The sequence below is a fragment of the Papilio xuthus genome, unplaced genomic scaffold (genome assembly GCF_000836235.2).
Source record: "Papilio xuthus unplaced genomic scaffold, Pxut_1.1 DF827542.1, whole genome shotgun sequence".
Classification (NCBI taxonomy): Eukaryota; Metazoa; Arthropoda; class Insecta; order Lepidoptera; family Papilionidae; genus Papilio; species Papilio xuthus.
In genome coordinates this window covers 47,398-70,816 of record NW_013531107.1, presented here as the reverse complement: position 1 = coordinate 70,816, position 23,419 = coordinate 47,398, and the positions used below count along the sequence as shown (strand labels likewise).

General features: G+C 34.1%; 4 protein-coding genes across 8 annotated transcripts in view; 2 read left to right on the top strand and 2 right to left on the bottom strand.

The window, feature by feature from the left end:
* Positions 1-1,321: 1,321 nt before the first annotated feature.
* Positions 1,322-11,553, top strand: su(r) (dihydropyrimidine dehydrogenase su(r)). Its single transcript, XM_013313836.1, has 22 exons — positions 1,322-1,486; positions 2,902-3,012; positions 3,249-3,419; positions 3,723-3,884; positions 3,983-4,170; positions 4,323-4,449; positions 4,921-5,071; positions 5,390-5,559; positions 5,733-5,810; positions 5,916-6,048; positions 6,395-6,582; positions 6,863-7,069; positions 7,299-7,463; positions 7,883-8,035; positions 8,202-8,322; positions 8,709-8,792; positions 9,052-9,230; positions 9,713-9,886; positions 10,168-10,410; positions 10,901-10,965; positions 11,049-11,141; positions 11,385-11,553. The coding sequence occupies exons 1-22, from the start codon at positions 1,448-1,450 to the stop codon at positions 11,473-11,475; spliced, it is 3,093 nt and encodes a 1,030-aa protein (XP_013169290.1). The 5' UTR covers positions 1,322-1,447; the 3' UTR covers positions 11,476-11,553.
* FucTB (alpha-(1,3)-fucosyltransferase 10) lies at positions 11,466-15,503 on the bottom strand. 5 transcript variants are annotated; one of them, XM_013313838.1, is made up of 3 exons: positions 15,366-15,377; positions 15,113-15,186; positions 11,466-13,276 (listed from the first exon to the last, which is right to left on the bottom strand). In XM_013313838.1, exon 3 carries the CDS (start codon positions 12,858-12,860, stop codon positions 11,544-11,546), a length of 1,317 nt encoding a protein of 438 aa, XP_013169292.1. In that variant the 5' UTR covers positions 12,861-13,276; positions 15,113-15,186; positions 15,366-15,377; the 3' UTR covers positions 11,466-11,543. The 5 variants fall into 5 exon arrangements, with proteins under 5 accessions (XP_013169292.1, XP_013169291.1, XP_013169293.1 ...); XM_013313841.1 differs by having other exon boundaries at positions 12,785-13,276; positions 15,366-15,503; XM_013313840.1 differs by lacking the exon at positions 11,466-13,276 and adding an exon at positions 13,490-13,893 and having other exon boundaries at positions 15,366-15,503.
* Positions 15,504-15,819: 316 nt separating this feature from the next.
* On the top strand, positions 15,820-20,027 carry Polr3E (RNA polymerase III subunit E). The gene is made up of 8 exons (XM_013313564.1): positions 15,820-15,972; positions 16,075-16,293; positions 16,624-16,786; positions 17,210-17,325; positions 17,540-17,680; positions 18,237-18,408; positions 18,615-18,814; positions 19,176-20,027. Exons 1-8 carry the CDS (start codon positions 15,943-15,945, stop codon positions 19,605-19,607), a joined length of 1,473 nt encoding a protein of 490 aa, XP_013169018.1. The 5' UTR covers positions 15,820-15,942; the 3' UTR covers positions 19,608-20,027.
* Positions 20,028-21,326: 1,299 nt separating this feature from the next.
* The window catches only part of LOC106119189 (multiple inositol polyphosphate phosphatase 1), an 11,603-nt gene continuing 9,510 nt past the window's right edge, over positions 21,327-23,419 (bottom strand). The window contains exons 7-10 of the mRNA XM_013314093.1: positions 23,260-23,388; positions 22,876-23,026; positions 22,046-22,244; positions 21,327-21,613 (exon numbers count right to left, since the gene is read on the bottom strand). Coding sequence (XP_013169547.1) covers positions 21,370-21,613; positions 22,046-22,244; positions 22,876-23,026; positions 23,260-23,388 — 723 coding nt within the window. The 3' untranslated portion in view covers positions 21,327-21,369. The remainder of the gene's footprint in view (positions 21,614-22,045; positions 22,245-22,875; positions 23,027-23,259; positions 23,389-23,419) is intronic.

Below are 23,419 nucleotides of genomic sequence, written 5' to 3'. Positions count from 1 at the left end.
TCCATTTGGGTCTTGAGCGTGCTCACCGTTTGCCAGATGAGGTGACGGAACTCCATGAAATCCCGTGACAGACCAGCTATAGTCTTGTGAACACTCTGCGAATCACCCGAAGCAGCCATCATCAGTTCCGTCTCATATTGAGTCATACGAGACTGGAATAGTGTTTCTAATTTGTTCATCGACTCACTCAACTTATTGTAGATATCCATAGTTTATGTATGATATGCGGAGAATTTTATTGAATATAGTGCACACGGCACACGGGATTACTAATCACATTACACTACTTTTTATCATTTAATATAACGTAAAAATATTTTTAAAAGCAACTTTTATGACGGAGCAAAATATAAGATGTTTACACTTAGAACTACCCACTTTTTTTCCCCACCCACTCTTTTTTTATATTTGAGACATGAATATTAACTTCATTCTTTCCACAAAACAAGGTCCAAGAAGAATTTCTTTTACTATAGTATTCAACACGGGCATCGCCAGGGGCCACAGACGTTGCAGCCCCCCCCCCCTTAAGGAAATGTAAATGTGAAATAGATATAAAAACTGCTTCAAATAAGACCGTTTAAATGGTACCAACTCTCATCCCTCTCTGAGTCTTAAGCTATATCAATAGGTGGCGATAACCATGGTATTCAATACCACCTTATCATTGATGACAAACGCCATTCAAGATTTTTTTAGTGATTCGGCAAGAATCATATCGTTTGATAATCGCCTTAGTAACAATATTTATCAACACAATCTTCATTAATAACACTTACACAACAAAATGTAAACTTATGATAACCTAATATTATCTGTGAGTTATATTGACAAAAAAAATACAGTCGAAACTGGATAAGCGAGAGCACAGAACCACGATATTTTTCTCGCTCGCCTAAAACGAGTTTCTCACTTATGAGACCTCATCCGGACAATGACTTGCTTATTCAGGTTCAACTGAATTACTATAACTTACTTCAAAATACCTAAAGTTATTAACGTTCAATTTATTAATATGTAAGCTGTCGCCTGTGCCTCCGTCCGCGGATTAAAAAAAATGTAATTAATAGCCTATGTGATTTTCTAGGCTATGTTCTACATTTATGCCAAATTTCAGCGAGATCGATGCAGCCGTTCTTACCTTCAAACAACTATCCGAATATTTGCCTTTACAATATTAGTAAGATGAGGAATTTGTAACAAATTGTTTGTAGATTGCAATAAAAGAACTTCATAACAACGTCCATACAGTGCGTAGTAATTATACTATTTATAGAGATCAATGTATATTGGTCATCGAACAAAAGATTACATTCACATCGTTTTACGATTACTCTATTTAGTCGTTTTGTGGCGCTGCCAGTGAGCAGTCCACTGCATCGATAGGCCACAAACGTATTAATATTTAAAAATATTTTGAGGTTATAAAAAGTTTAAAATTAAAATCATGGCTAAATTGTTGAGTCGAGAATTACCGGATATTGAGGTAAGATAGGTATATTATTTTTGGAATCAAGTTTCGTAAGGAATTTGTCTTATTTGATAAACAACCTTGGGCAAAACTAAACAGTAATATGTCATACATTTCAAAACGTTGTTGCGTATTAATATTTTGTTTAGTACTATCAAGATAACAGACAAGCAATTAAAAATACTATAAATAACAGATAATTAATCAAAAATTACAGGCATAACAGGTTTTTTACGTCGATACAGAAATTAATAAACCTATGTAGTATTAAATTTTGTTGGAATAATTAAAAGCATAGATAAACATAAATCGGTGTTATAATACGTAAGATACATAAATGACTAATATCATTATTGTTTATGTTAGTAAATCTTTGTAATATTATATTAGTGTAAATTACAAATTATTTGAAAGAATGTTGCGTTGAGATCATGTTATCAAAGATAAAAGATTGTCCTTTCAAGTACAACCAAGGCCATAATATCACTTTAATAACAAAAGTATTGTGTGTGATCGATACTGCAAACTTGATAACTATCAAGTCTCTACGAATGTGATATCGGGTAATCTGTTCTGTTCTGTTTCTTGTTTATGGCTCTCCCTCATCGGATTGGGCCAATGTCAAGTGTTTAATATCGGGTAATCTTAAATGGCGGGAATTATTAAAAAAAAACCTTTACATTGACGTTTCAGTACATTCTGCCACACTGTCATTTTGCCGCAGTTATTTATTACGAAAAATCTACACAAAAGGAGATTTAACAATTTTGCTAAATTATAAAATAGTTTGTATGTTTGAATGTTTATATTTTTTTCCTTCCTAATATAATTTGAACTTTGCTTTGTTTCTGTCACGTTTGGAAAACATATTGATATATGCAGGCACCGTGCAATTGTTTCGTAATAAAAATATTTAATTTTAATTTGTAAGAGATATAACACGTACGAGTGCATTTAATTAATTATTTATTTTATTTGTGTTTTAGTAGTTATAATCATGTAACATACACTTAAAATTGAATTCTCAAAAGCATGACTGCGCAGTCCAAATTATATCATTATCTGACATTTAACTGAGCAACGTAATAGCCCGACATTATTTCACTAAGGTTATCTCTGATATTAACGTCAAGCAAGACTTGCAAACATTGAATACGCAACAGCAACAGTTCACACTCTGACCGTTACATTTTGAGACCAAAGTCTGTGTATTAAACATATCGTCATCCCTGTCATTATCATTGCCAAAACAGAGATAGCCATATGTTTCAAACGTAAACTTTATTTTTTATGACATGTTAGACATAAATATTTATATAATCTGTGAATTTAAAAATAATCGCCGATTGCAGAAGTATGTTTAGCATTGTTTTTTAGTAGTGGACTTCTCTTCTCAAATGATAATAGTTTCTAGTTATTACTTTTTTCAGAATTTGTTAAAACTTAACCCTACGGTGAAGCCCTACACCAACCTCGTACCATCAGCTCAAACCAAGAAGAATAAACAGCATTGGAAGCGAAATGCTGATCGAAAGTGCACGGTGAGATTTTATCATTCATAAAAGATATTTAAGGTCATACTTGTACTTAATTCTATAAAGAAATTCTGAAAGTACTAATCATAATCCTGTCGTCTTCCCTACGGAGGGTGGGGTAAATAATATGTACTTATTAAGTATTTTCCCAAAAAAAAATCTCTCAAATCTGAATCTATTATTTTTAGAAATCCACGTCCGTAATATTTGATTGTTCCTTGGTTCATATGTTTGTATTTTAGACATGTCCGTCGTTGGAGAACAATTTCGACGATATCAAACACACGACGTTGTCGGAGCGCGGGGCGTTGCGTGAGGCGGCGCGTTGCCTCAAGTGTGCAGACGCGCCATGCCAGAAGTCCTGCCCTACGCAGATAGACGTGAAGAGTTTCATCACTAGTATTGCTAATAGGGTACGCACTTAACATATTTTGACGAAGTTCGTTTCTTCGCGTTGTGTCCAAAACATCGATTGTCCTATAAGAATATATGGTAAAACGCGTAATGTTTATCACGTTAGGCACAAGCTTTTGAATACTGTAATAAGCTGACTGCCGCACTAATGTCTTATTGAAGATTTAGTCGAGTTAGTGTAGATTTCTCTTTCAAAACCTGTATTGAGACTCCCTTGGAGACCTCTTAACAATCCTGAATGCGGCAGCTAGTGTAACTAACGGAACTAAGCGATATGACTGTGAATATAAATTCTTTATCAGAACTACTACGGGGCAGCGAAAGCCATTCTATCAGACAATCCGTTGGGGCTGACGTGCGGCATGGTATGCCCTACGAGTGACCTCTGTGTTGGAGGTTGCAATCTACACGCCAGCGAGGAGGGCGCCATTAATATTGGCGGCTTGCAACACTTCGCTGTTGACGTGAGTCTATCCTTTATGGTTACCATAGATACACCTGTCACATTGACATTACCTATTTCAAATATTTTAACGGAGTATTACTCTATCGATATTTCCAGATTTTTATGCGGATGGGTATCCGCCAAACACTGGATCCTAAGACCAAGCCTCTGCTGAAGGGCGGTGACCATAAAATCGCACTGATTGGAGGCGGTCCTGCTAGCATCAGCTGCGCTTGTTTTCTAGCTAGACTGGGTTATAAGGATATTACTGTGTATGAGAAAGAGAAATATTTGGGAGGATTAAGGTATGTTTGTCTCGCTTTCTCTTTGTGTTCGGTATATCTTACCTCTCTTTTATGTAACGGTATGTACAAACGTATCGCATCCAATTCAATCACATCATTTCCCTTTTAAAAAGTCTGTATTTTGTGATTAATATTTTATTTTTGCTTATTAGTTCATCGGAGATACCTCAATACCGTCTTCCATATGATGTGGTCCAATACGAAGTGAGACTCGTCAAGGACCTGGGTGTGAAGTTCGTGACAGGAAGAAAACTTGCCTCAGATGATATTACTGTAGATGTAAGTGATGATTTTATACATGACTTTTTTTTATATCATAAGGCGGCAAACGAGCGAGCGGCCACCTGAAATCGCTGAAATAGCGAAGTGACCGTTGCCCATAGACATACGCAATTGCATATGCGTTGCCTACCTTTAATCGACGGAGGAGAGGATGCACAGAAAGAAAATATTTTCCCTTTTCATGCATCCTCTCATCCGGAAAGTCCACTTTCACTTCCCATCCTTTCCTTATAAGAAAAACGGTGGGAACGAAACGCGGAATTTCCTCCACTTCACGCCTGTCTTCTGTGTGGTCGTGGTATTTCACCGAGCGAGCCGGGCCGATTCGTGCGAAGATGTTAAAGCGGGCTCTACCACTGTTAAAAATGACTGTTCTAATATCTATAAAACCGATTAGAACGACATCGTAGTCGGGATAGAATCTATCTAAGTCTATCTTTCGAAAGTCAAACAATTTATAAATTCCAGGGTCTTCTACAAAGTGGCCATGCTGCGGTATTCCTCGGCATCGGCTTACCTGAGCCGACAACTGTTCCCATATTCAAAGGTCTTACGCAACAAATGGGATTTTATACAAGCAAGGACTTTTTACCGTTAGTTTCGAAAGGAAGCAAGAAAGGTTTGTTGATTTTAGTAAGATTTTTTTCAGATAGTGGCCAGTAAGTTGAGGCAGAGTTTTTTTGGTATGCAACGCAATAATAATAAGGGATTTACTCGTGAGTTAATTTCAATGTTACCATACTGAGACAATTCTCAATGAATAATAAAAAAATCGTGGTTTTAGATGTTACGCGATTATTGTCTATGGTTTGTGGTGTTTGACTTTCGCGAATGAGTTCATAGAATTTTGAAAAGCACATAAAGAGTTCTACCGGGATGTGATTGGGTTTTTTTATTTGTTTTTTTTTATTGATCGTAAAGTTGATGTTTGGTCCAGGTATGTGTGCGTGTAAGAGCACATTACCGCAGTTGCAGGGTGTGGTGGTAGTGCTGGGCGCGGGAGACACAGCTTTCGATTGCGCTACCTCGGCGCTGCGTTGCGGAGCGCGCAGAGTCTACGTTGCCTTCCGTAAAGGATTCTCTAACATACGAGCTGTGCCAGAAGAGGTATTAAATGAAAAAAATCTTTATTTCTAAATTCACAATTTCTTTTTAATTTAATTTCCATTCTTGGCTGTCTACTAAGCGGCTTGTATGCAAAATGACAACCTTCAATCTTTAAGTTTTATTAAAAAAAACTAAGTAATTTTCTGTTTAAATTATAAAAATTACATTCACAGGTCGACTTGGCGAAGGAAGAGAAATGCGAATTTATGCCATTCATGTCTCCTCAGGAAGTTATAGTTAAAGACGGAAAGGTGAGATAAAATTTCAGAATAGAATTTTCATTGTCAATTAAAGTGAAGGTCTTGTTTATGGTATAGGGTTGCTAGTGTAAAATATTTTAAAATCATTTTCAACAGATCGCAGGTTTAAAGATGTGTCGCACTGAGCAACTCGATAATGGAGACTGGATTGAGGATAAAGATCAGATCATACAGTTGAAGACTAACTTCATTATATCTGCATTCGGCTCCGGTCTTTACGATACTGATGGTAAATTAAATATAATTCAATAAAAAAAGTATATAAAAACAAAAGAAAGCAGAAACCATAGAAATAGTACTCAATTTATATGAAAAAAACTATAAAATAACTTTATTTACATTTTAAGGTTATGTTTTTGTTTAGAAGGTAACACCTATGTGATTATACCTCAAAGTTTATTTATTTATTAAGACAAGCCAACAGCATACATATAAAAAAGAAAAGAAAGAAAATCAAAAATCACACAAACATTTTACATATGTACGATAGTATTCAATTATAATTAGTCCTTCGATATAAGAACATAACTGTTAATTCAATTATTTGTAAAAACAGTATTACATTGATATTTTAGTGAAAGACGCCATGTCTGGTGTGAAACTAAACCGTTGGGGGTTGCCAGAAGTAGACAGTAGCACAATGCAGAGTGTCAGCAATGCGAAGGTTTTCATTGGCGGTGACCTCGCCGGTGTGGCAGAGACAACTGTTGAATCTGTCAATGATGGCAAGACCGCGGCTTGGTATATGCATTGTTATTTACAGGTAACACTAACACATATGTCACTACTAGCGTATTTTTTAATTCGCGCGCGTTTTGAAATAGGAACTTGTCTTTTTTTCTTCTTTTTAAAATATGGTTATATGAAAAAAGGAACAAATGTTTTTTTTAAAGAAAGTGAATATTAAAAAATAACCAAGATTGCTATGGACTATGAAGTACTCAGGGCTTCGTCGCCTTTAACTATTTTTAGTCTGTATGTACATGAATGAAAAAGTAGTCAAAGGATGAAATAAATTTTAAATGTAAGTCCAATAATTCCAGGATATTCCATTCGATTCTCCAGTGGAACTACCAAAGTTCCACTGTCCGATTGATGACGTAGACCTGTCAGTGGAGGTCTGCGGCATAAAGTTTGAGAACCCGTTCGGTCTGGCGAGCGCGCCACCCACCACCAGCTCGGCGATGATCCGCCGCGCCTTCCAGCAGGGCTGGGGCTTCGCTGTCACTAAGACCTTCGGACTGGATAAGGTATTGATGACTAAAGTTTCATATTTGACATGTTTGGTGGTACCAAGGAGGCCAGGGTTTGAATCTATTAAAAAGTGCATCATGGTTAGCATTTTGAGGGTAGACAGAAATTACGATTTCCCCATTATACATATATTCTATAGGTAATGTTTCATTTCCTTGTCCTGGAATTTGCGAACCATGTTTTTTGGTTATAGTACTTTGACATAACATTGAGGTGTGTTTCCAGGATTTGGTGACCAATGTATCCCCGCGTATAGTCCGCGGCGTGACCTCGGGCGAGAACTACGGCCCGGGACAGGGCTCCTTCCTCAATATTGAACTGATCTCTGAGAAATGCGAAGCTTACTGGTGTCAGAGTATTGCAGAACTCAAAAGGGATTTCCCTAATAAAGTATGTGTTACAAAAACAGTAAGGGTTTTCGTTTAAGATTATCCATAAAAGAACTGGGACTGACTGCTTTATTCAGAACGATTACTATTACAGTATGTAGATTTCTCATACTTAATACACACTAAGGGGAGCTTTAGAGACAACGTAACAACTCTGAATGTGATAGTTTGACACAAGTTTTTAAAGCCAACCTCAAATAAAAAAGACGTACATCAAAAGGAGTGGGGAAAAAAGAGTATAGCAGCTATCTTTGTCATTCTTGCTACATTGTAATCTTTTATCTCTCTCATGTAACGAATTATGACTATTAAAAATTAAATTTCACTGTAGATTTTCGTCCAATAATCAAATTATTGCTCAAGTAACATATTAATCGCGTGATAAGTTAGTTGTTAATGATTTTATCATACTTGTTTCAGGTAGTGATAGCGTCAATAATGTGTTCGTACAACGAACAGGACTGGACGGAACTTGCTCGTAAAGCTGAGGCGGCGGGATCTGACGCGCTGGAGCTCAACCTGTCATGTCCTCACGGCATGGGGGAGTCCGGCATGGGACTGGCTTGTGGACAGGTCAAATATCTTACTTCTTTCTAATCTTTTGAAAGTTAACATAACAGAAACAAAGATAAAAGCCTAGAATCGCTTATGGGCTACTAAATTAATTCTAACAGTTTCTTTTAAATATGTTAGTATATGTGAAAATATTAGTAATAATTTTTGTTTATCGTATTTCCAGGATCCAGTTCTTGTGAAAGGTATATCCCAATGGGTCAGGAAGGCGATTAAGATTCCTTTCTTCATCAAACTGACGCCAAACATCACGGATATAGTCAGCATTGCTATGGCTGCCCATGAAGGTATTTAAGCTAATTGTAAACTATTTTGACGACTTTAAAAACTATGTAAGGCCATTATATCAATTACCTTACCACCTAAAAATCTATGAATCAACTCTAGAAGTTGCCAAGAAAAGTTACTAATATTATAAATACGAATGTTTAGATGTATGGATGGATGGACGGATGGATGTTTGTTTGAAGGTATCTCCAGAATGGCTACATGGATCTCGCTGAAATTTGACATATATATAGAACATAGTCTGGAATATATAGGCTACTCACTAAGTTTTTTTTTTTTTAATTCCGCTTGGACGAAGTCGCGGGCTCCAGCTAGTAATACATGTTATTATGTTTCATTTATATAGATTATAATTTTTATATTTCTTTTAATTTAATTTGAATAGGTGGTGCATATGGAGTTTCAGCCATCAACACCGTATCTGGACTGATGTCTGTTACCGCTAACGCCACGCCTTGGCCGGCTGTGGGTAAGTAGGGGCAGTTACTTGTCTTAAAATACAGGATATGTTAATTTTTTTTTATATCATAAGGTGGGAAGGGAAAGAGGACTAAATTAGGTCTCCGAGACGCACACTCATCAGACTGCACGCTGAATAGCTTCCACTTGACGCCTGTCTTTGTGTGGTCGTGGTATTTCACCGGGCGAGGCGGGACAATTCGTGCGAACATGATAAAGCGGGCTCTACCACTGTTAAAATTGTGAATAATGTGATGGTTGTCTTCCAGGTAATACAAAGTCTACGACATACGGCGGTGTGTCGGGTAACGCGACGCGTCCTATGGGTCTGCGCGCTGTTTCAGCTATCGCCAACAAGTTGCCCGGCTTCCCCATACTGGGTATTGGAGGAATAGACTCCGCGGATTCCGCTTTCCAGTTCATATTGTGTGGAGCTCCTGTAGTTCAGGTATTTATTCTGTTTAAACCCGTGTTGGCTTCTTTTAAGGCGATGGATGGAATAATGATTTTTATTTTACAAGTACTCAAACTAGCTATTGTCCGTGACTCCTAAAAAAAATTAATAAGTAGCCTGTGTTCTTCCAGACCATGATCTATGTGTGCCTAATTTCAAACATCCATCCATCCATCTAAACATTCGCATTTATAATATTAATAAGATTTAATGGTGATGAGAAATTTTATTCACACATATCAATGGCTGATTATATCCTTTATTGTCTATGGATTTTGAATTATTTTAGTGTTTAAATTATTGAAACAAAATTTAGACGTAAAATTATTTAGTTTTTTTTATAAAATTCGTATTGAATTATATAAAAAAAAATATTTGTGTAACAAATATCAACTAACCCCAGTAACTAATTTACCATGTATTTAATCTCTACATTTCTAATTTTAATCATAGTTTAGTAAATTCTTCTACTTTAGATATGCAGTGCGGTGCAAAACCAAGACTTCACAGTGGTAGACGACTACATAACCGGCCTCAAAGCTTTGCTGTATCTACGCTCACTAGGTTTGGACGGATGGACCGGTCAGTCGCCGCCCACTCACAAACATCAGAAAGGGAAGCCTGTGCAGACATTGATGGATGAAGGAAAGGTACACGGCAGTTATTTAGCCCGGTGGAGAAAAGAGGCTTTTCAATATAATTACACATAGACGTGCTCCTCTCAATGTTTTTTTTTTAAATTCTGCAATCCGCCATGTATCATAACGTCTTTTAATTTGCCTTATTAACTCCACATGTTGTTCAATTATAAATAGTGAATTATCCACAAATTCATTTAAATACAGTACAAACTATTAAAATTATGATCCTTCGAGTCGGATAAACCAGCGACTTAATTAAATTTAGCCATTAATATCAAAATTTGTTTCAGGTACTGGGTCATTTTGGGCCTTATAAAAAGAAGCGAGAAGAATTACTTAAGACTATACGTCAAAAATCAGACTTAATTAATGGAGATGCGAACGATTGTTATTTGAACTACAATAATACAAATGGTATATCACAAGATTGTGAGGTACCAAAAATTAAAGATGTCTTAGGCGAAGCTCTACCCAGGATTGGTCCTTACAAGAAACTGGATAATACCAAACAAGTTGTCGCTCTTATTGACGACGTAAGTACTAAGTGTGGACTATAACTATTTTTTTTTATATCAAAAGGAGGCAAACGAGCGAGCGGCCACCTGAAATCACTGAAATAGCGAAGTGACCGTTGCCCATAGACATATGCAATTGTATATGCGTTGCCTATCTTTGATCGACGGAGGAGAGGATGCACAGAAAGAAAATATCTTCCCTTTCCATGCATCCTCTCATCCGGAAAGTCCACTTCCACTTCCCATCCTTTCCTTATAAAGAAAAGGATGGGAAGGGAAAGAGGACTAAATTAGGCCTCCGGGACGCACACTCATCAGACTGTACTTGGAATAGCTTCCACTTGACGCGTGTCTTCTGTGTGGTCGTGGTATTTCACCGGGCGAGGCGGGACAATTCGTGCGAACATGTTAAAGCGGGCTCTACCACTGTTAAAACTAGTGTAAATGACGTCACAGAAAGTAGCTGCTTGTTATTATTCTATATATTTCATATTTTTATTATTTTTAGGACATGTGTATAAATTGTGGCAAATGTTACATGGCGTGTGCGGACTCTGGATATCAAGCTATTGAGTAAGTTTTTGTTGCTTTAAGTTCTTTCAGTGTCGGTTTCCACTGCCAAAAGAAACAACAATTAATAATTTTATGTGATTTAGATTCGATCCAAACTCGCACATTCCCCACGTGACGGACGACTGCACTGGTTGCACTTTGTGTCTCTCTGTCTGCCCCATTATCGACTGTATTACGTGAGTATACAATTTTTTCGTAAGTTTTAGAATAAAATATTAGGACCTGATAGTTCAGGTAATAAATGTTAATAGGAACAAACGCAGCTTCGCGGACAGACATACAGCCAAAAGTTTTATAAATAAAATTTTCGTTCTCCGTAAGGAAAATGCATTATGTAGACGAATTTTTTGTGTTCGGTATTACATACTGACACTCAAATTTTATTCTGTGTGTATTTAACTACAATACGTATTTTACAGAATGGTGCCTAAAAACATTCCACATGTGATAAAAAGAGGACTCGGCTACCAAGTTCATCCGGTGACTCCATTAGATGCAGTGTGCCAATGAGGAATTGTAAACAAACAAAGCAATAAAAAATTGTAAAAAAAAATATATTAAAAATAAAATGTATATATCTAATCGACAGTCATGATTTTTTTGCGTATCGAAGCTGCGTTCTGCTTTGCAGTCTCAAATGAATACGCCCAAGAATTCAAAGGATTCACTTCCAAAGTAAGTGCCGATAATGGTTTGGGACAATCGTAATGGTTTTTATTTACAATACTTTGTTCAAATTTACCATTTCGTCTTTCATGTAACTTTTCACACACGTAACATTCGAATTCTGTTGCACTTTTTAAAGCGTCTATTTGATATGGTCTAGTTTTTATCTCATCCAAAAGTTTTGCATTAGTTACAAGCCTTTTGATTTTATGTTCCAAGTATGATTCATATAACGTATCATCATTCATCAGTTTAGTGATGTAATTACTCATCATTTTTGGTGTAGGGTAGTCTTTTAAAAGTATAGCTGATTTATTATTAGGATACCAATCCTTAATCAATGGGGAACCAAAGTAAATCGGTACCGTACCAACTTTGATAGCCCGCCAAAATTTCTCCGTCACATAATCATAACATATACCATTTTCTATGGCAATAACAAATTTATATCTCGCAATAAAATGTAAGAAATCATCATCATGTAATTTATTCAAATAGTCTTCTGTGAATTTATTTGGAAGTTTTTTATTATTCAAACAAATACCATACGAGTCGATATTTATATATTTCATTAACTCCTTAACATAAATATCTCTTTCAGTTGATGTTTCACAATCTGATTGAAGGTACATCACTGGAGAAATCTCATTTAAATACTTATTTTTTTCCAATGTTGGTACAAAATATTTCATATTATTTATATCTTCAAACGAATTTAAATATTGTAATGGAAACGGAACATCACTGAAACGACTAAATGTCGATGAGTAGTTAAATAAACTTAGAACATCTTCATGCATCATCTCTTCAACATTTCTCGGTGATTCCTCATGGTAAAGTCCCCATATAACCTCTTTGGGACGTCGAGGTAAAGGTAAATCATCAAATTTAATATTACTGGCATAAAACAAATTTGCTTCAACATTGTATAAATCACTTATGTTTCTGTTACTAAAAACATCACATTTTATATCATTGGAGCAATATCTTGTTTCTGATGTGCCAGGAAAACTTGCAGTCCACCAAAGTATCACGGGATTGTGTTTATTCTCTTCCACAGTTTCACTATTCCACATCCATAATGTAAATATAATTATCACCAAAATAATCCATAATAATTGAAATAATGTTATTCTACGTATTTTGACTAATATTTTCGAAAATATCTTAACATGATTCATTATATGAAGTATGTAGTATGTTTTATTATTGTTATCATGGGAGTACATTGTTCAAACTATCTCTTAATTGTACTGTATTTTGATAAGGCAATTTCCTCTTCACTATCTCGCATTTGAGTTTCAAATGAACTCCATTTGATTATTATTTTTTATCAATATCTAAAACCACGTTGTTTCCGTATATAGTTCAAATCCATGATAAATGCAATTATTAAGTCAACGTAAAACAGTCCATAAATAGCTCCAATCAATCTTCCGACAAATATAAGGTTCAGTAATGCGATTGTTGTTACGAATAACTGTATAACAAGGTAATAGAACTCCGCTTCTGGTTGTACTTGGTCCACAACGTAAAGCACAATTAGATGAAACGATATCATAAGAGTTGGGGCTGATGCCAGACAGTAAAATGAATCAACGGGATCCACGATATTGGGCATAATACAGAGTAGAAGTGCGAGTCCCTAAAACATTAAATTTTACTTCAATAAAATGTACTTTTAGCTTTCTTAACATAGTTGTTAAATGTGAAATAAAAAGCTTTTTACATAATAAGTTAATTAATCCAATCTGTTAGACATCTGATATCTATCAAAGCTGTTAGGCTTGAGGTTTATCAATAGTCAGCTCTTGGTTGGAAATATTTACTGTATTTTAATTTAATAAGGACTAGTAAATATTTTTAATTTGTGTATTATAATCTATTCAATAATACTACTACTCTTAAAACATAATTTATTAACTAAATTATAACTTTTTTAGGTTTCGTAAAAATTAAACATCCATGCTCATTATAATTATAGTACATATCAATACAAAGCGCAAGGAAAAGATGAAAGTACATTAGTCCGTAGTACGAGCCTGTGAAACCTGTTAAAATAGTTGCTTGTAGTATTGCAAAGAAATTTAATGTAATTTGTGAAGCCAGGTACAATTGTTCCACTACACTTTGATGTTGATCCACTAAATATAAGATGATGAACATAAACGATAGCATAAGTGTTGGAGCAGCCGCCAAGCAGTGGAATATCTCAGGCGCGGGAAGAGCAAAAGGTAGGGTCAGGAGTATCATAGATATAACCTAAAAATAAATCACCTCTACTTAGTAGTGTTAGCGTTACATAGAAATTTAAAATTTACTTAAACACGGGCAATTTACTAATAGGTGACTATGCATTTATGAAGGCTATATTAGGATAGGCAGTGTTAAATTGACACAATACTGGGTTCACCGAAAACAAATAAGAATATAGTGAATCTACCTACATATTTGTATTATAATTATTGTAACTTTTACTAGTAGAATTTAATTCATCTCATAAATGATAATCATATTGACTAATTGTTATTTGATACGTATTTTAGAGATAAACACGACACAAAGATGAACATATCATATAGGTTATCTTTGCAATATTTTGACTATCGTTAGATGACGTTTGCCTTATCGTTCAAAACTTCAGTTAATAACCTGTTAAAACTGTGTTTATAATTATTGTATTTAAGATAATCGCGTTGTAATAAAGTAACAAATAGCAATAAAAATCTTCAATTATCGTAAAATAATAATAATTGACTTCTAAGTCGGCTTACTGTTTTATATATTTTTTCTCTGTAACATCCTAATTCGGAAAGTAAAATACAATATATTTTTATGTTTAAGTATATTTATTAGACATGTTGAAAGAACAAATTATCTTAAACCAGTACATCAGTACATAATAGGAATGATGTTCGCATTAACTTATTTTAGGGTTTTTGTAATAAAATATTTTAGGCACAACTAAATGTACACCCTCTTTCGTTTGCAATTAAATATAAGTCCAGCGCTAACGCTGTTAACAAAGCGAAATAAAATAAACCATAAATTAGCCACAACCAAATTCTACTGAGATTTAATAGAAAACATTGTATAAAGGCTCCAAATGTAAACAATATTTGAAAAAATAAATACATTTTTTCCATAAATAGAGGCACTTGTCTTCGTAGATACAGTATAATAAATAAAAGTGATATTATAAGCGTAGGACCAGTAGATATGCAGTACATATGACCATGAGGCTTTGGAATCATTAACGGTAAAAGTAGAATTATGAGAGAAAATCCCTAAAAGGAATAATAATATTTAAAGCTAGGAAACTAATTAAATGAAAATCAATAAGCAATAACTGATCAACGTAAAATATGAAGAGCATTATGTAGACACTAAAGAAGTAAGTATATTCAAACAAGGCTACAAAGATGACAATTGAACTACAGTGTATAAGGTGATTTAAATAATGGCACATAAATTTACTTACAAATTCTATTAATTTCATGATAAATATATTGTATTTTATTAATTCATTCCATTTCTTATCCACTGGAACGCTGTCTGTCAAAATAAACAAGTAGTTAACCAATATGCTCGAGTCCCAGGTGAAGACTTCATATGTTACACGATTTTCAGATGAAAATGGAAAATACGAACATTATTAAGGTCCGATGAAGAGTATTGTACAAGTTGTCTTTAATTTCTTATTATAAATAACATATTACATTTAAGTTCCTTACCATTTATTATCATGTCCGACATTTTGATCTAGAAAATAAAGTAAGAGTCAACAATAAAAAGAACAAAACTAAACAGTCTTCTTAATATTTAATAACTATTATCATTGTATGAATACATATTTAGCTGCAAAATTAATGTCATTATATTTGGCACAAGCAAGTCAATGAACATCAATGATATTTACAAAATTAATTGAAATTTTCAAGCCAGTCCCCAAATGGTTGATATGAAGGTGAAGCAAAATAACACAAGAAGTATTAGCGCTTTGGTGTAATTGGTAAGTTTTTAATATTTAGTTATTTTTAAATCCTGAGTTTAAAGTTTTACTAAACGTGATTTTTGTGGAACAGCTTTGTTGATTGTTATTTCTCTATGGTCATATGGTCGGTCGATTTCTCAACGAATAAAAGCGAAAAAAAAATATTGTACATGTCAGCAGTGACAGATGTTAAATGCAGTGACATTGACAGATGCGAAATTGAACTTACTGTAACTGTAGCGTGATTTTGGCTCAGTTTAGTTTTAATTTATTAATATGATTGTTTTATAGCAGTATTTTCTTCAACAATCCATATAATGGAAGAAGACGACCCCGTTGTGCAAGAGGTAAAGTTATAACGAAATAAAAAATCTTGGAACGTGTACAGGTTATGTCGTTTTCAATTTGATCGAAATTTATAAATAATCGCCTGTTCTTTATATTGTCAGATACCGGTGTTTTTATCCCAAGCGTTGGCAGAAAATTTCTACATCTTTCAATATCCCGTGAGACCTGCAAATAGAGATTGGAAGGATGTTATGGTGAAGAATGCATCTATAAAACCTAAAAATAAAATAGTACGACTTGAAGTGGGTCTTGATACTTATAGTGATAAATACTGCCCTTCTAAAGGCGAACAAATCGCTTTGAATACAGATGGCCAGCAGGTATAATTGACACTTGTATTTTTTTTACTTTTATAGCAAGAATGAATATGTTTTTTTTAAGTTTTGTAACAATTTGGAAAAAGGTTTATTAACTATTATGTAAAATTAAGCGTAATAAAATATTTTGCTAATTACTGTTTAAAATTGAATAAGTTTAAATATCAATTATTTAAATTACTTACCTCTAAATAGTGTTAATCACATTAGATTATTTTTTCATTGAAAAATTAGAAAAAAATCAACTGTTTTAAATTAACGATTTTACCAAAATTTAATAAGATTATATATATTTCAAAATGTCTAATAAATATTTTGTTTTAATTTCCACAGGAATCAAGGTACATAAAGGATAGGGATAGAGAAAAATCTCAATATTTCAAAAATGGAATAATGGATAAGATTGTTCTGGAAAGCAGTGTGCCGTGTTTCAAAACGGAACATTACGCTGTAGCATTGTTGCAAGACAAGGAACTTCATTGTACACCTGTTAAAGGTTTGTGTAAATTACTAACTACTCAACTTAATTTTCTTTGTATGCACAACTGACATTGTAAGGTCATGTATTTGGAAGATTTAGTCATTAGAATTGTTTTCAATATTAGCCAATTTTGTTTTTTTAAAAACTTATTAGTCTTATGGGTAGGTAACTATTTCTTTTAACCTGTATAGTGTCAGCCATAGTATGTTAAAATCCTAGTCGGTACAAAGTATTTGTTAAGTTTGATTTTAACCTCACAATGAATGTAACCTAACAATGAATGCCTGTTTTACATCATGTCCACAAAGTAGGCCAGTAGTGCTGGCCTGGCATGAACTGTACAGGCTCATGTGCGCCAGTTAGTGTTTACATAATGCCAGTTGTATGCCAGTGTTGATTTTGAGAGCTAATGGTCTGACGTAAACTGTATCTGTACAGGAATTGTTCAACTGAGACCATCTTGTTCATTTTATGATAAGCAAGATAAACAAAAGAATGATAAAAATAAAGCAGAGAATTCAGATGAAGAGGACAAAGAACCAGAAATTCAACAGGTATGTAACATTTATTTGGATGTCAATTTAACAGGGAATTGCATATAAATTTGTATTTGAAAGTTTTTCAAAGAAAGTCTAAAATAAACAGCTATATTTAATTAGAAATGGATAAACATTTGCATAATTATTTTATCAATAAAAAGGTTCAACCTTAAAATCATAATGAATATTTTCCTCTTTTACGTATTTTTATAAAAAAGTGTTTTTAAAGGTGACAGTAAAATTTGCTCGCCAAGAGACTGAGATTTCAAAGAAGGCCAGAGAAAAGTCTTATGAGACTATATCACAACGCATCTCAGATGAGCCATGGTATGACGGACTGTGGAAATCTTCTGATAGCGATCAAGCTGAGGTAAGTGACATGTTGTTGTTTATTTATTTTTATTAGAGGTGTTGCTGGACTTAAACGGTAGAGTTATCTCTATATTCTACTGATTTAGTTTTTTTGCACATATCTATGTTATACTAGCTCTCGCCCGCAACTCCGTCCGCGCGTAATTAAAAAAAAACTTGATATGTTCTATATGTGTGCCAAATTTCATAAATATCTATCCATCCGTCCATCTAAACATTTGCATTTATAATATTAGTAAAATAAATGTGAATTTCTTGATGACAACTGATTACGATGAGTATTGAAGCGTCAATAGCCTAATTGTTAAGGGTACGGATTTCCGACCTCGAGGTGGGGGTTCGAATCCCGCCATTCGACTATTGTCGTAAACCATATCCTAGCACAAGCTTAGAGCTTAGTTAGAATGGTACAAGAAATATTAGTAAATTTACAAAAAAAATCTGCTAATATTTTAAATAAAAAAAAAATTGGATTTATGTTATTAACCCAAGTGTTTTTTGGTTATTTAAGAAAGTATAGAGATTAATAATAAAACAATTTTAATTGTTTTCAGTTGGAACGTCTCAAGTTGTTCAGTGCAGTAACAACAGATGGCTCTTCACTAACACTGCCGCATAATGAGTACGTGCGCGCGTTAGTGCCCGCCGCGCCCGCTGACGAGGCCGGCGCCGTCGTCGCCAAGCGGCCCTCATTACAGGAACAGATTAAGGAGATACTTATCAGTGGTTAGAATTTCATAATATTTAATAATCACTTCAGGTCAATGACAAATAGACAAGAAAATTGTAAATTTGATATATAACCGCTATTATGATATTTTAAAATATTTTCGAATTTTCGTGTATTAGTCAAAATGTGCAGTACTATGAAGGCGAAGCTTTATAAGTATTGAGAGTAGAAACTAAATGAAGCGTTGAATTATGTTTTTCAGCCAAACTAATGACATTTTCGGAGCTGCGTGGTCGAGTGTACAATGAGGACGGTAGCTTGGCGGGCGAAGCGGCGGTGCTGAACGCGCTGGGCGGCGCTGCGTGCTGTGTGCGCGGCCTGTGGGCGCCGCGCTCTGCCGACCTTTACACGCGACCTTCACCCGCGCCGCCGCATCTCATGTGCGCGGCTAGAGATCATGTGGTAGGTTGTTTTTTTAAGGCAAAGGTTTTTCTCGTTATGCCAACCATTGACACTTTTACGGGGCAAATTTTTTGTCTCGCTATGCCTATCAGACACTTATTTTTTTACAAGGTTATGGTTTTGTTTCGTGATGACAACCATAGACAATCGTTTTTTTTAAGTCAAAGCCTTTGGTTATGTTATGCCACCGCTATCCAAATAAATTTTTCTTCAATCAATTCACATGGACAAGCATGACTATTTTACTGTTGTTGACAATCACCATACTGTTGATAATTAGAACAGTTAGGTTTATTTTTGTAGCCATAAAATTATGGGTTATTGTTGGAGTATTTAAATTTTTCCTTATTTCTTTTTCTAGTTGTATCTGTTCACACAACACCCTTACGTGGACAGACGTAAGGTCGCCGCAGCGGTGCGTTTGCCGCCGAGCGATGTACTCGAAATAATACGCTCCGTAGGCAAATTCACGCCTCGTATGGGCTGGGAGCTGTTACTACCCCCTGACACGGCGTTCGAAGCCAAATACAATGATGTCGTGCAACGTCAGAACACATACTGGGAAGCGAGACAGCGACAGTTCAATGAAATGTTGATCGGAGAGAATATGAACAAACGTCAAAGGAAGAAATCTCAAAGGGATTCTATGTGTGATGCGACAAACAGCCCGAAGCCGAGGTGTACTAGTGTTAGTGAAGACGATAGTGAACGTAAACGTAAGAACAAATCTGCCAGTGGTGTTGGCAAACGGACGCGTAATATCAGCTCCAGTAGTGTACAAGATGCTACGTGAATGCTTAAATATAGTTAGGTTATCAAATTGTAGGTTTTTTTATTATTATTAGTAATGTGTTTTTGGTTAGATTTACACATCCAAATATCTGTTAGTAATTTTTGTAATAATTTGTTTTTTTATATTCAATCAAAAAGTAAAAACCCGCTATCATTGTGAATTGAAACATTCCAGTACAGCTGACTGTCTTCAAATATTCAAATCCTTGTAAACTATTGTAACTATGTATTTCAAATGTTATTTGCTATTTTACTTAAATCCCCAGTGTTTTTTTTAATCACAGAATAAATAAATTGACAGATGACAGCCCACTTTTGACACTAGCGCCACCTAGAGCTTTCAAATTTGTCCCCATTTAAAAAAAAACTAGTATTAAAATGATTTAATATTGATAAAAAATTCAATTTTCAAATATTTAACAGTGGGGTTTTACATTTGTAGTTAAAATTATTGTATCACAATTTATATTTTAAACATGCATAATATTTACTGCAAATGATTTTAATGTTTTTTTTTACTTCAGTTGAAATATGTTTATATCTCAATTCAATGTACAGTCGAACTTGAATCACTGAGTACTACAGACCGTGATATTTTTCTCGCCTATAGCGGTTGCTAACCCAAGTTTCTTGTTTATCGTGGTTCGACTGTATATTCAGATACAATGATCTAATAAATATATGTAGTTAGTTATTTGTATTATAGTAAGTATTAAATATCGATTAAAATAGTCAATAATAAAGCGATTAAATAAAAAAATGAATTTAAAAAAAAATTGCATCTTGTTAAAAATACACATTTTGTCATTCAAGTTTGTAAAAATTTATTATAATAACCTAAAAAATAGTTTTTACCATTTTATAGGTTTTATACCGATTTTTTAACAGTGAAACCTCACTGTTAACTTTACAAATTTATCGAAGACTAATCGCTTTATTATTGGCATTCAAACTTTCGTAAAGCAAAGCGAATATTTATATAATTTGTTATTTTTTAATCGAATAAAAGTTATTGAATATATTGATTTCTTTATTAAATCGACAAGGGTTTTTATATTGAAAAAATAAAAATACATTTTTTAATATAAAAGTTTTAATAATTTTATTAACTGGAAACACTAAAAAAATAACAAAATGGTAGCCGACGAATTTACGTTTCTAACCTAATTTGTACTAAAATATACAAAAAAAAAACAACACAATAAAATGCATTTTACGATAATATAATAAGAAGAAGAAGTATATGTCTTAAGACAGAAACTTATAATACAAAAACAGTGCTTTTTAATAATAAAAATATTTAAAAATGTGATTCTCTTCTCAAAAACTGAAATAACAATACAGCAGTAAAAGTACGAATATTTTTTTTGTAAATAATACACGATTTCTAATATTAATATTTTTTACAATTAGTACTCCAAGCGTTTCTTAAAATAGCAAAAATAGTGTGATTTACTATAAGTGCAATTTGCTAGTATATTTGTAGTTTTGATTTTTAAATGAAATCAAATCTGCACATTATATAGCTAATTGTTATATGACTTATGCTTACTTCCATCTAATAAGTGCTGAAAATATATGATTTAAAATAATTATAGTTAATTTTTACTTATTTTTAAGCACTGACAATATTAAACAGTCACAGATAACAAAATGGACCATAGATCAAAATTGCCAAAACTCAGAAAAAAAAATCATAGACAACTATTTTTAATTTTTAATGAAAGTGTTAAGGCAATGATATCACGGTCAGCTTATTTTTTTTATGAATTTAAGATTGTAAGGAAAAATGTGACCAACAACATAATAGAGACGTATCCTTTAATATTTGTTGCTTTATTACAGAATTGCAAATCACACGTGTCTGCAATTTCGCTGAATTTGTTTTTAACGAAGTTCCAATCGCAGAGTCCGACACGGCAGCCATCGATTTTCATTGGTTTCTCATTCTCTAAGAATAATACTTGGTACTCACCTTTCACTTGGAAATTACCATCTTGAGTGCATCTGTAAATATTTTAAAGTTTTTTTTTCTACACGAAGAATTTTAGGATTTTTCTGTCACGAAAAAACGTTACGGCCACGTGGAAAGAGGTTTTATATGGTCGTTATAAATTCGTAGCAACGCTATTAATTTACTTGTATTATTGTTTTTTTTTTGTTAACGGGAGGAAAGTATTAAAAAGTAAAATCTAAAATCACATGATTACGACGTACGATGATTTTGGAGAGAAATAAATTCAAATCTATTAAAGGTAAAGTTTTAAAAATATTTTCAAGATTTTAAGTAGGTACTTGTTATAATATTGACCAAATTAAACCGGATCTTTTTAATAGCTTATATGTAGTAAACTTAATGCATGTCCAATTTTTAAATGAAAAATACCTTATAGTTTGGGAGCTACATTCCTTTACAATTTTTTTTTATTGTAGACTTACTTGTAGAGTACAGCAGCGATGTTAGCATTGAAAGGTGTCATGAGGGAGGTGGTCCATTGCCTTGTGGGTACAGCGGGCGTGTGGTAGTTGTCTCCTGTGAGCGGCGTTGTATCGCGACGTGTTCCCATTGCGGTTGCAGTCAACATTATTGTAGCTGCTTCAGTGAATTGTATTTGTGCTCGAGGTTGTTGTGGTGTGTCTGAAATTGGTTTGTACTTTTGTTGTCATGTGTAATGTATGACGTCGAATGTGATACACTAATAAGGTGTTGTCAAACAATGCAAATACTATCCTAAATAAATCTGTGGCATGACTAAATAAGTCTTGCTTTAAGGTATACAGGATGTACCATATGACGACGTCAAGCCGGAATCGGGTGATAGAGCAAACCGTATTAGTTATTTTTTTTAATTACAGCATCTGCAATTAGGGTTGTCTATGGGCAACGGTCGCTTCGCTATTTCAGCTATTTTTTATCACCTTATGATAAAAGAAATAAAAGCTTTTTTTCAAAAATGTACACACTGTGATAGTATTTTAGCTCCTATAGCTACAAATCGTTAACTTTTTTTACCATATACATATACCAACACGTACCAAAGGGCATCCGATGATCTAGGCTAGATCTGGGGGGTTGTAACTTTTCAGTATAAAAAAAGTTTAATAACGTGTGTTTTTAATGAAATACAGACAAAATTACAGCTATATATATATACAGATATGTAGGGATTGTAAGCACCTTTAGTATTTTGCAATAGTTATCGAAAAATATATCCTTTTGCGAGCAATTAACAATTTTGTGTGCGTCAGTATGTCAGATATTTTCTTACCATGTTCCACATGATTCTTGAAGAAGTCCATCATATCTCTGACAGTGGTGCAGCCCATTTTCTCATTCAATGAGTTACCGTATCCATACTTGTAGTATGTTTCCAAATCTTCAGCATATTCCATCCTTTTTAGATCATCTTTTGTGAAAACCTACATTAATATTTAATGTATATTTGATTTTATTATGTTAGGGTGTCTGTATACAGCGTATCCCAAAATTCAACGATAAAACTTTCGCACGGTTTAAAAAACGGGACAATTTGACGTCCCGGCATTAATGTCGGGGACAATGGAACTCGTAACTATAAAATGGGACAGTCCCGTCTAAAACGAGATGTCTGGTCACGTCATGTGTATTTATGGTGAATTGTGTTGATACTTACAGCGCACCAGGGAGAGATCTGTGCGACATTCCACGCCTTGTTGTAGGCACACATCTCGTACATGCTGGTGATGACGTCACGGTGTACGTCATAGTTGAAGCCCAGACGTTTCGATATGTTGCTTATCATCTATGTCACCAATTTGTATGGAATAATTTAA

What these genes read in the sequence shown, in the direction of transcription:
- FucTB (XM_013313838.1), bottom strand. Translation starts at nt 12,860, where the DNA reads ATGTACTCCCATGATAACAATAATAAAACATACTACATACTTCATATA.
- Polr3E (XM_013313564.1), top strand. Translation starts at nt 15,943, where the DNA reads ATGGAAGAAGACGACCCCGTTGTGCAAGAG. An exon ending in TCATTGTACACCTGTTAAAG is followed by an intron (nt 16,787 to 17,209) that starts GTTTGTGTAAAT and finishes GTATCTGTACAG; the next exon opens with GAATTGTTCAACTGAGACCA. An exon ending in CTGATAGCGATCAAGCTGAG is followed by an intron (nt 17,681 to 18,236) that starts GTAAGTGACATG and finishes AATTGTTTTCAG; the next exon opens with TTGGAACGTCTCAAGTTGTT.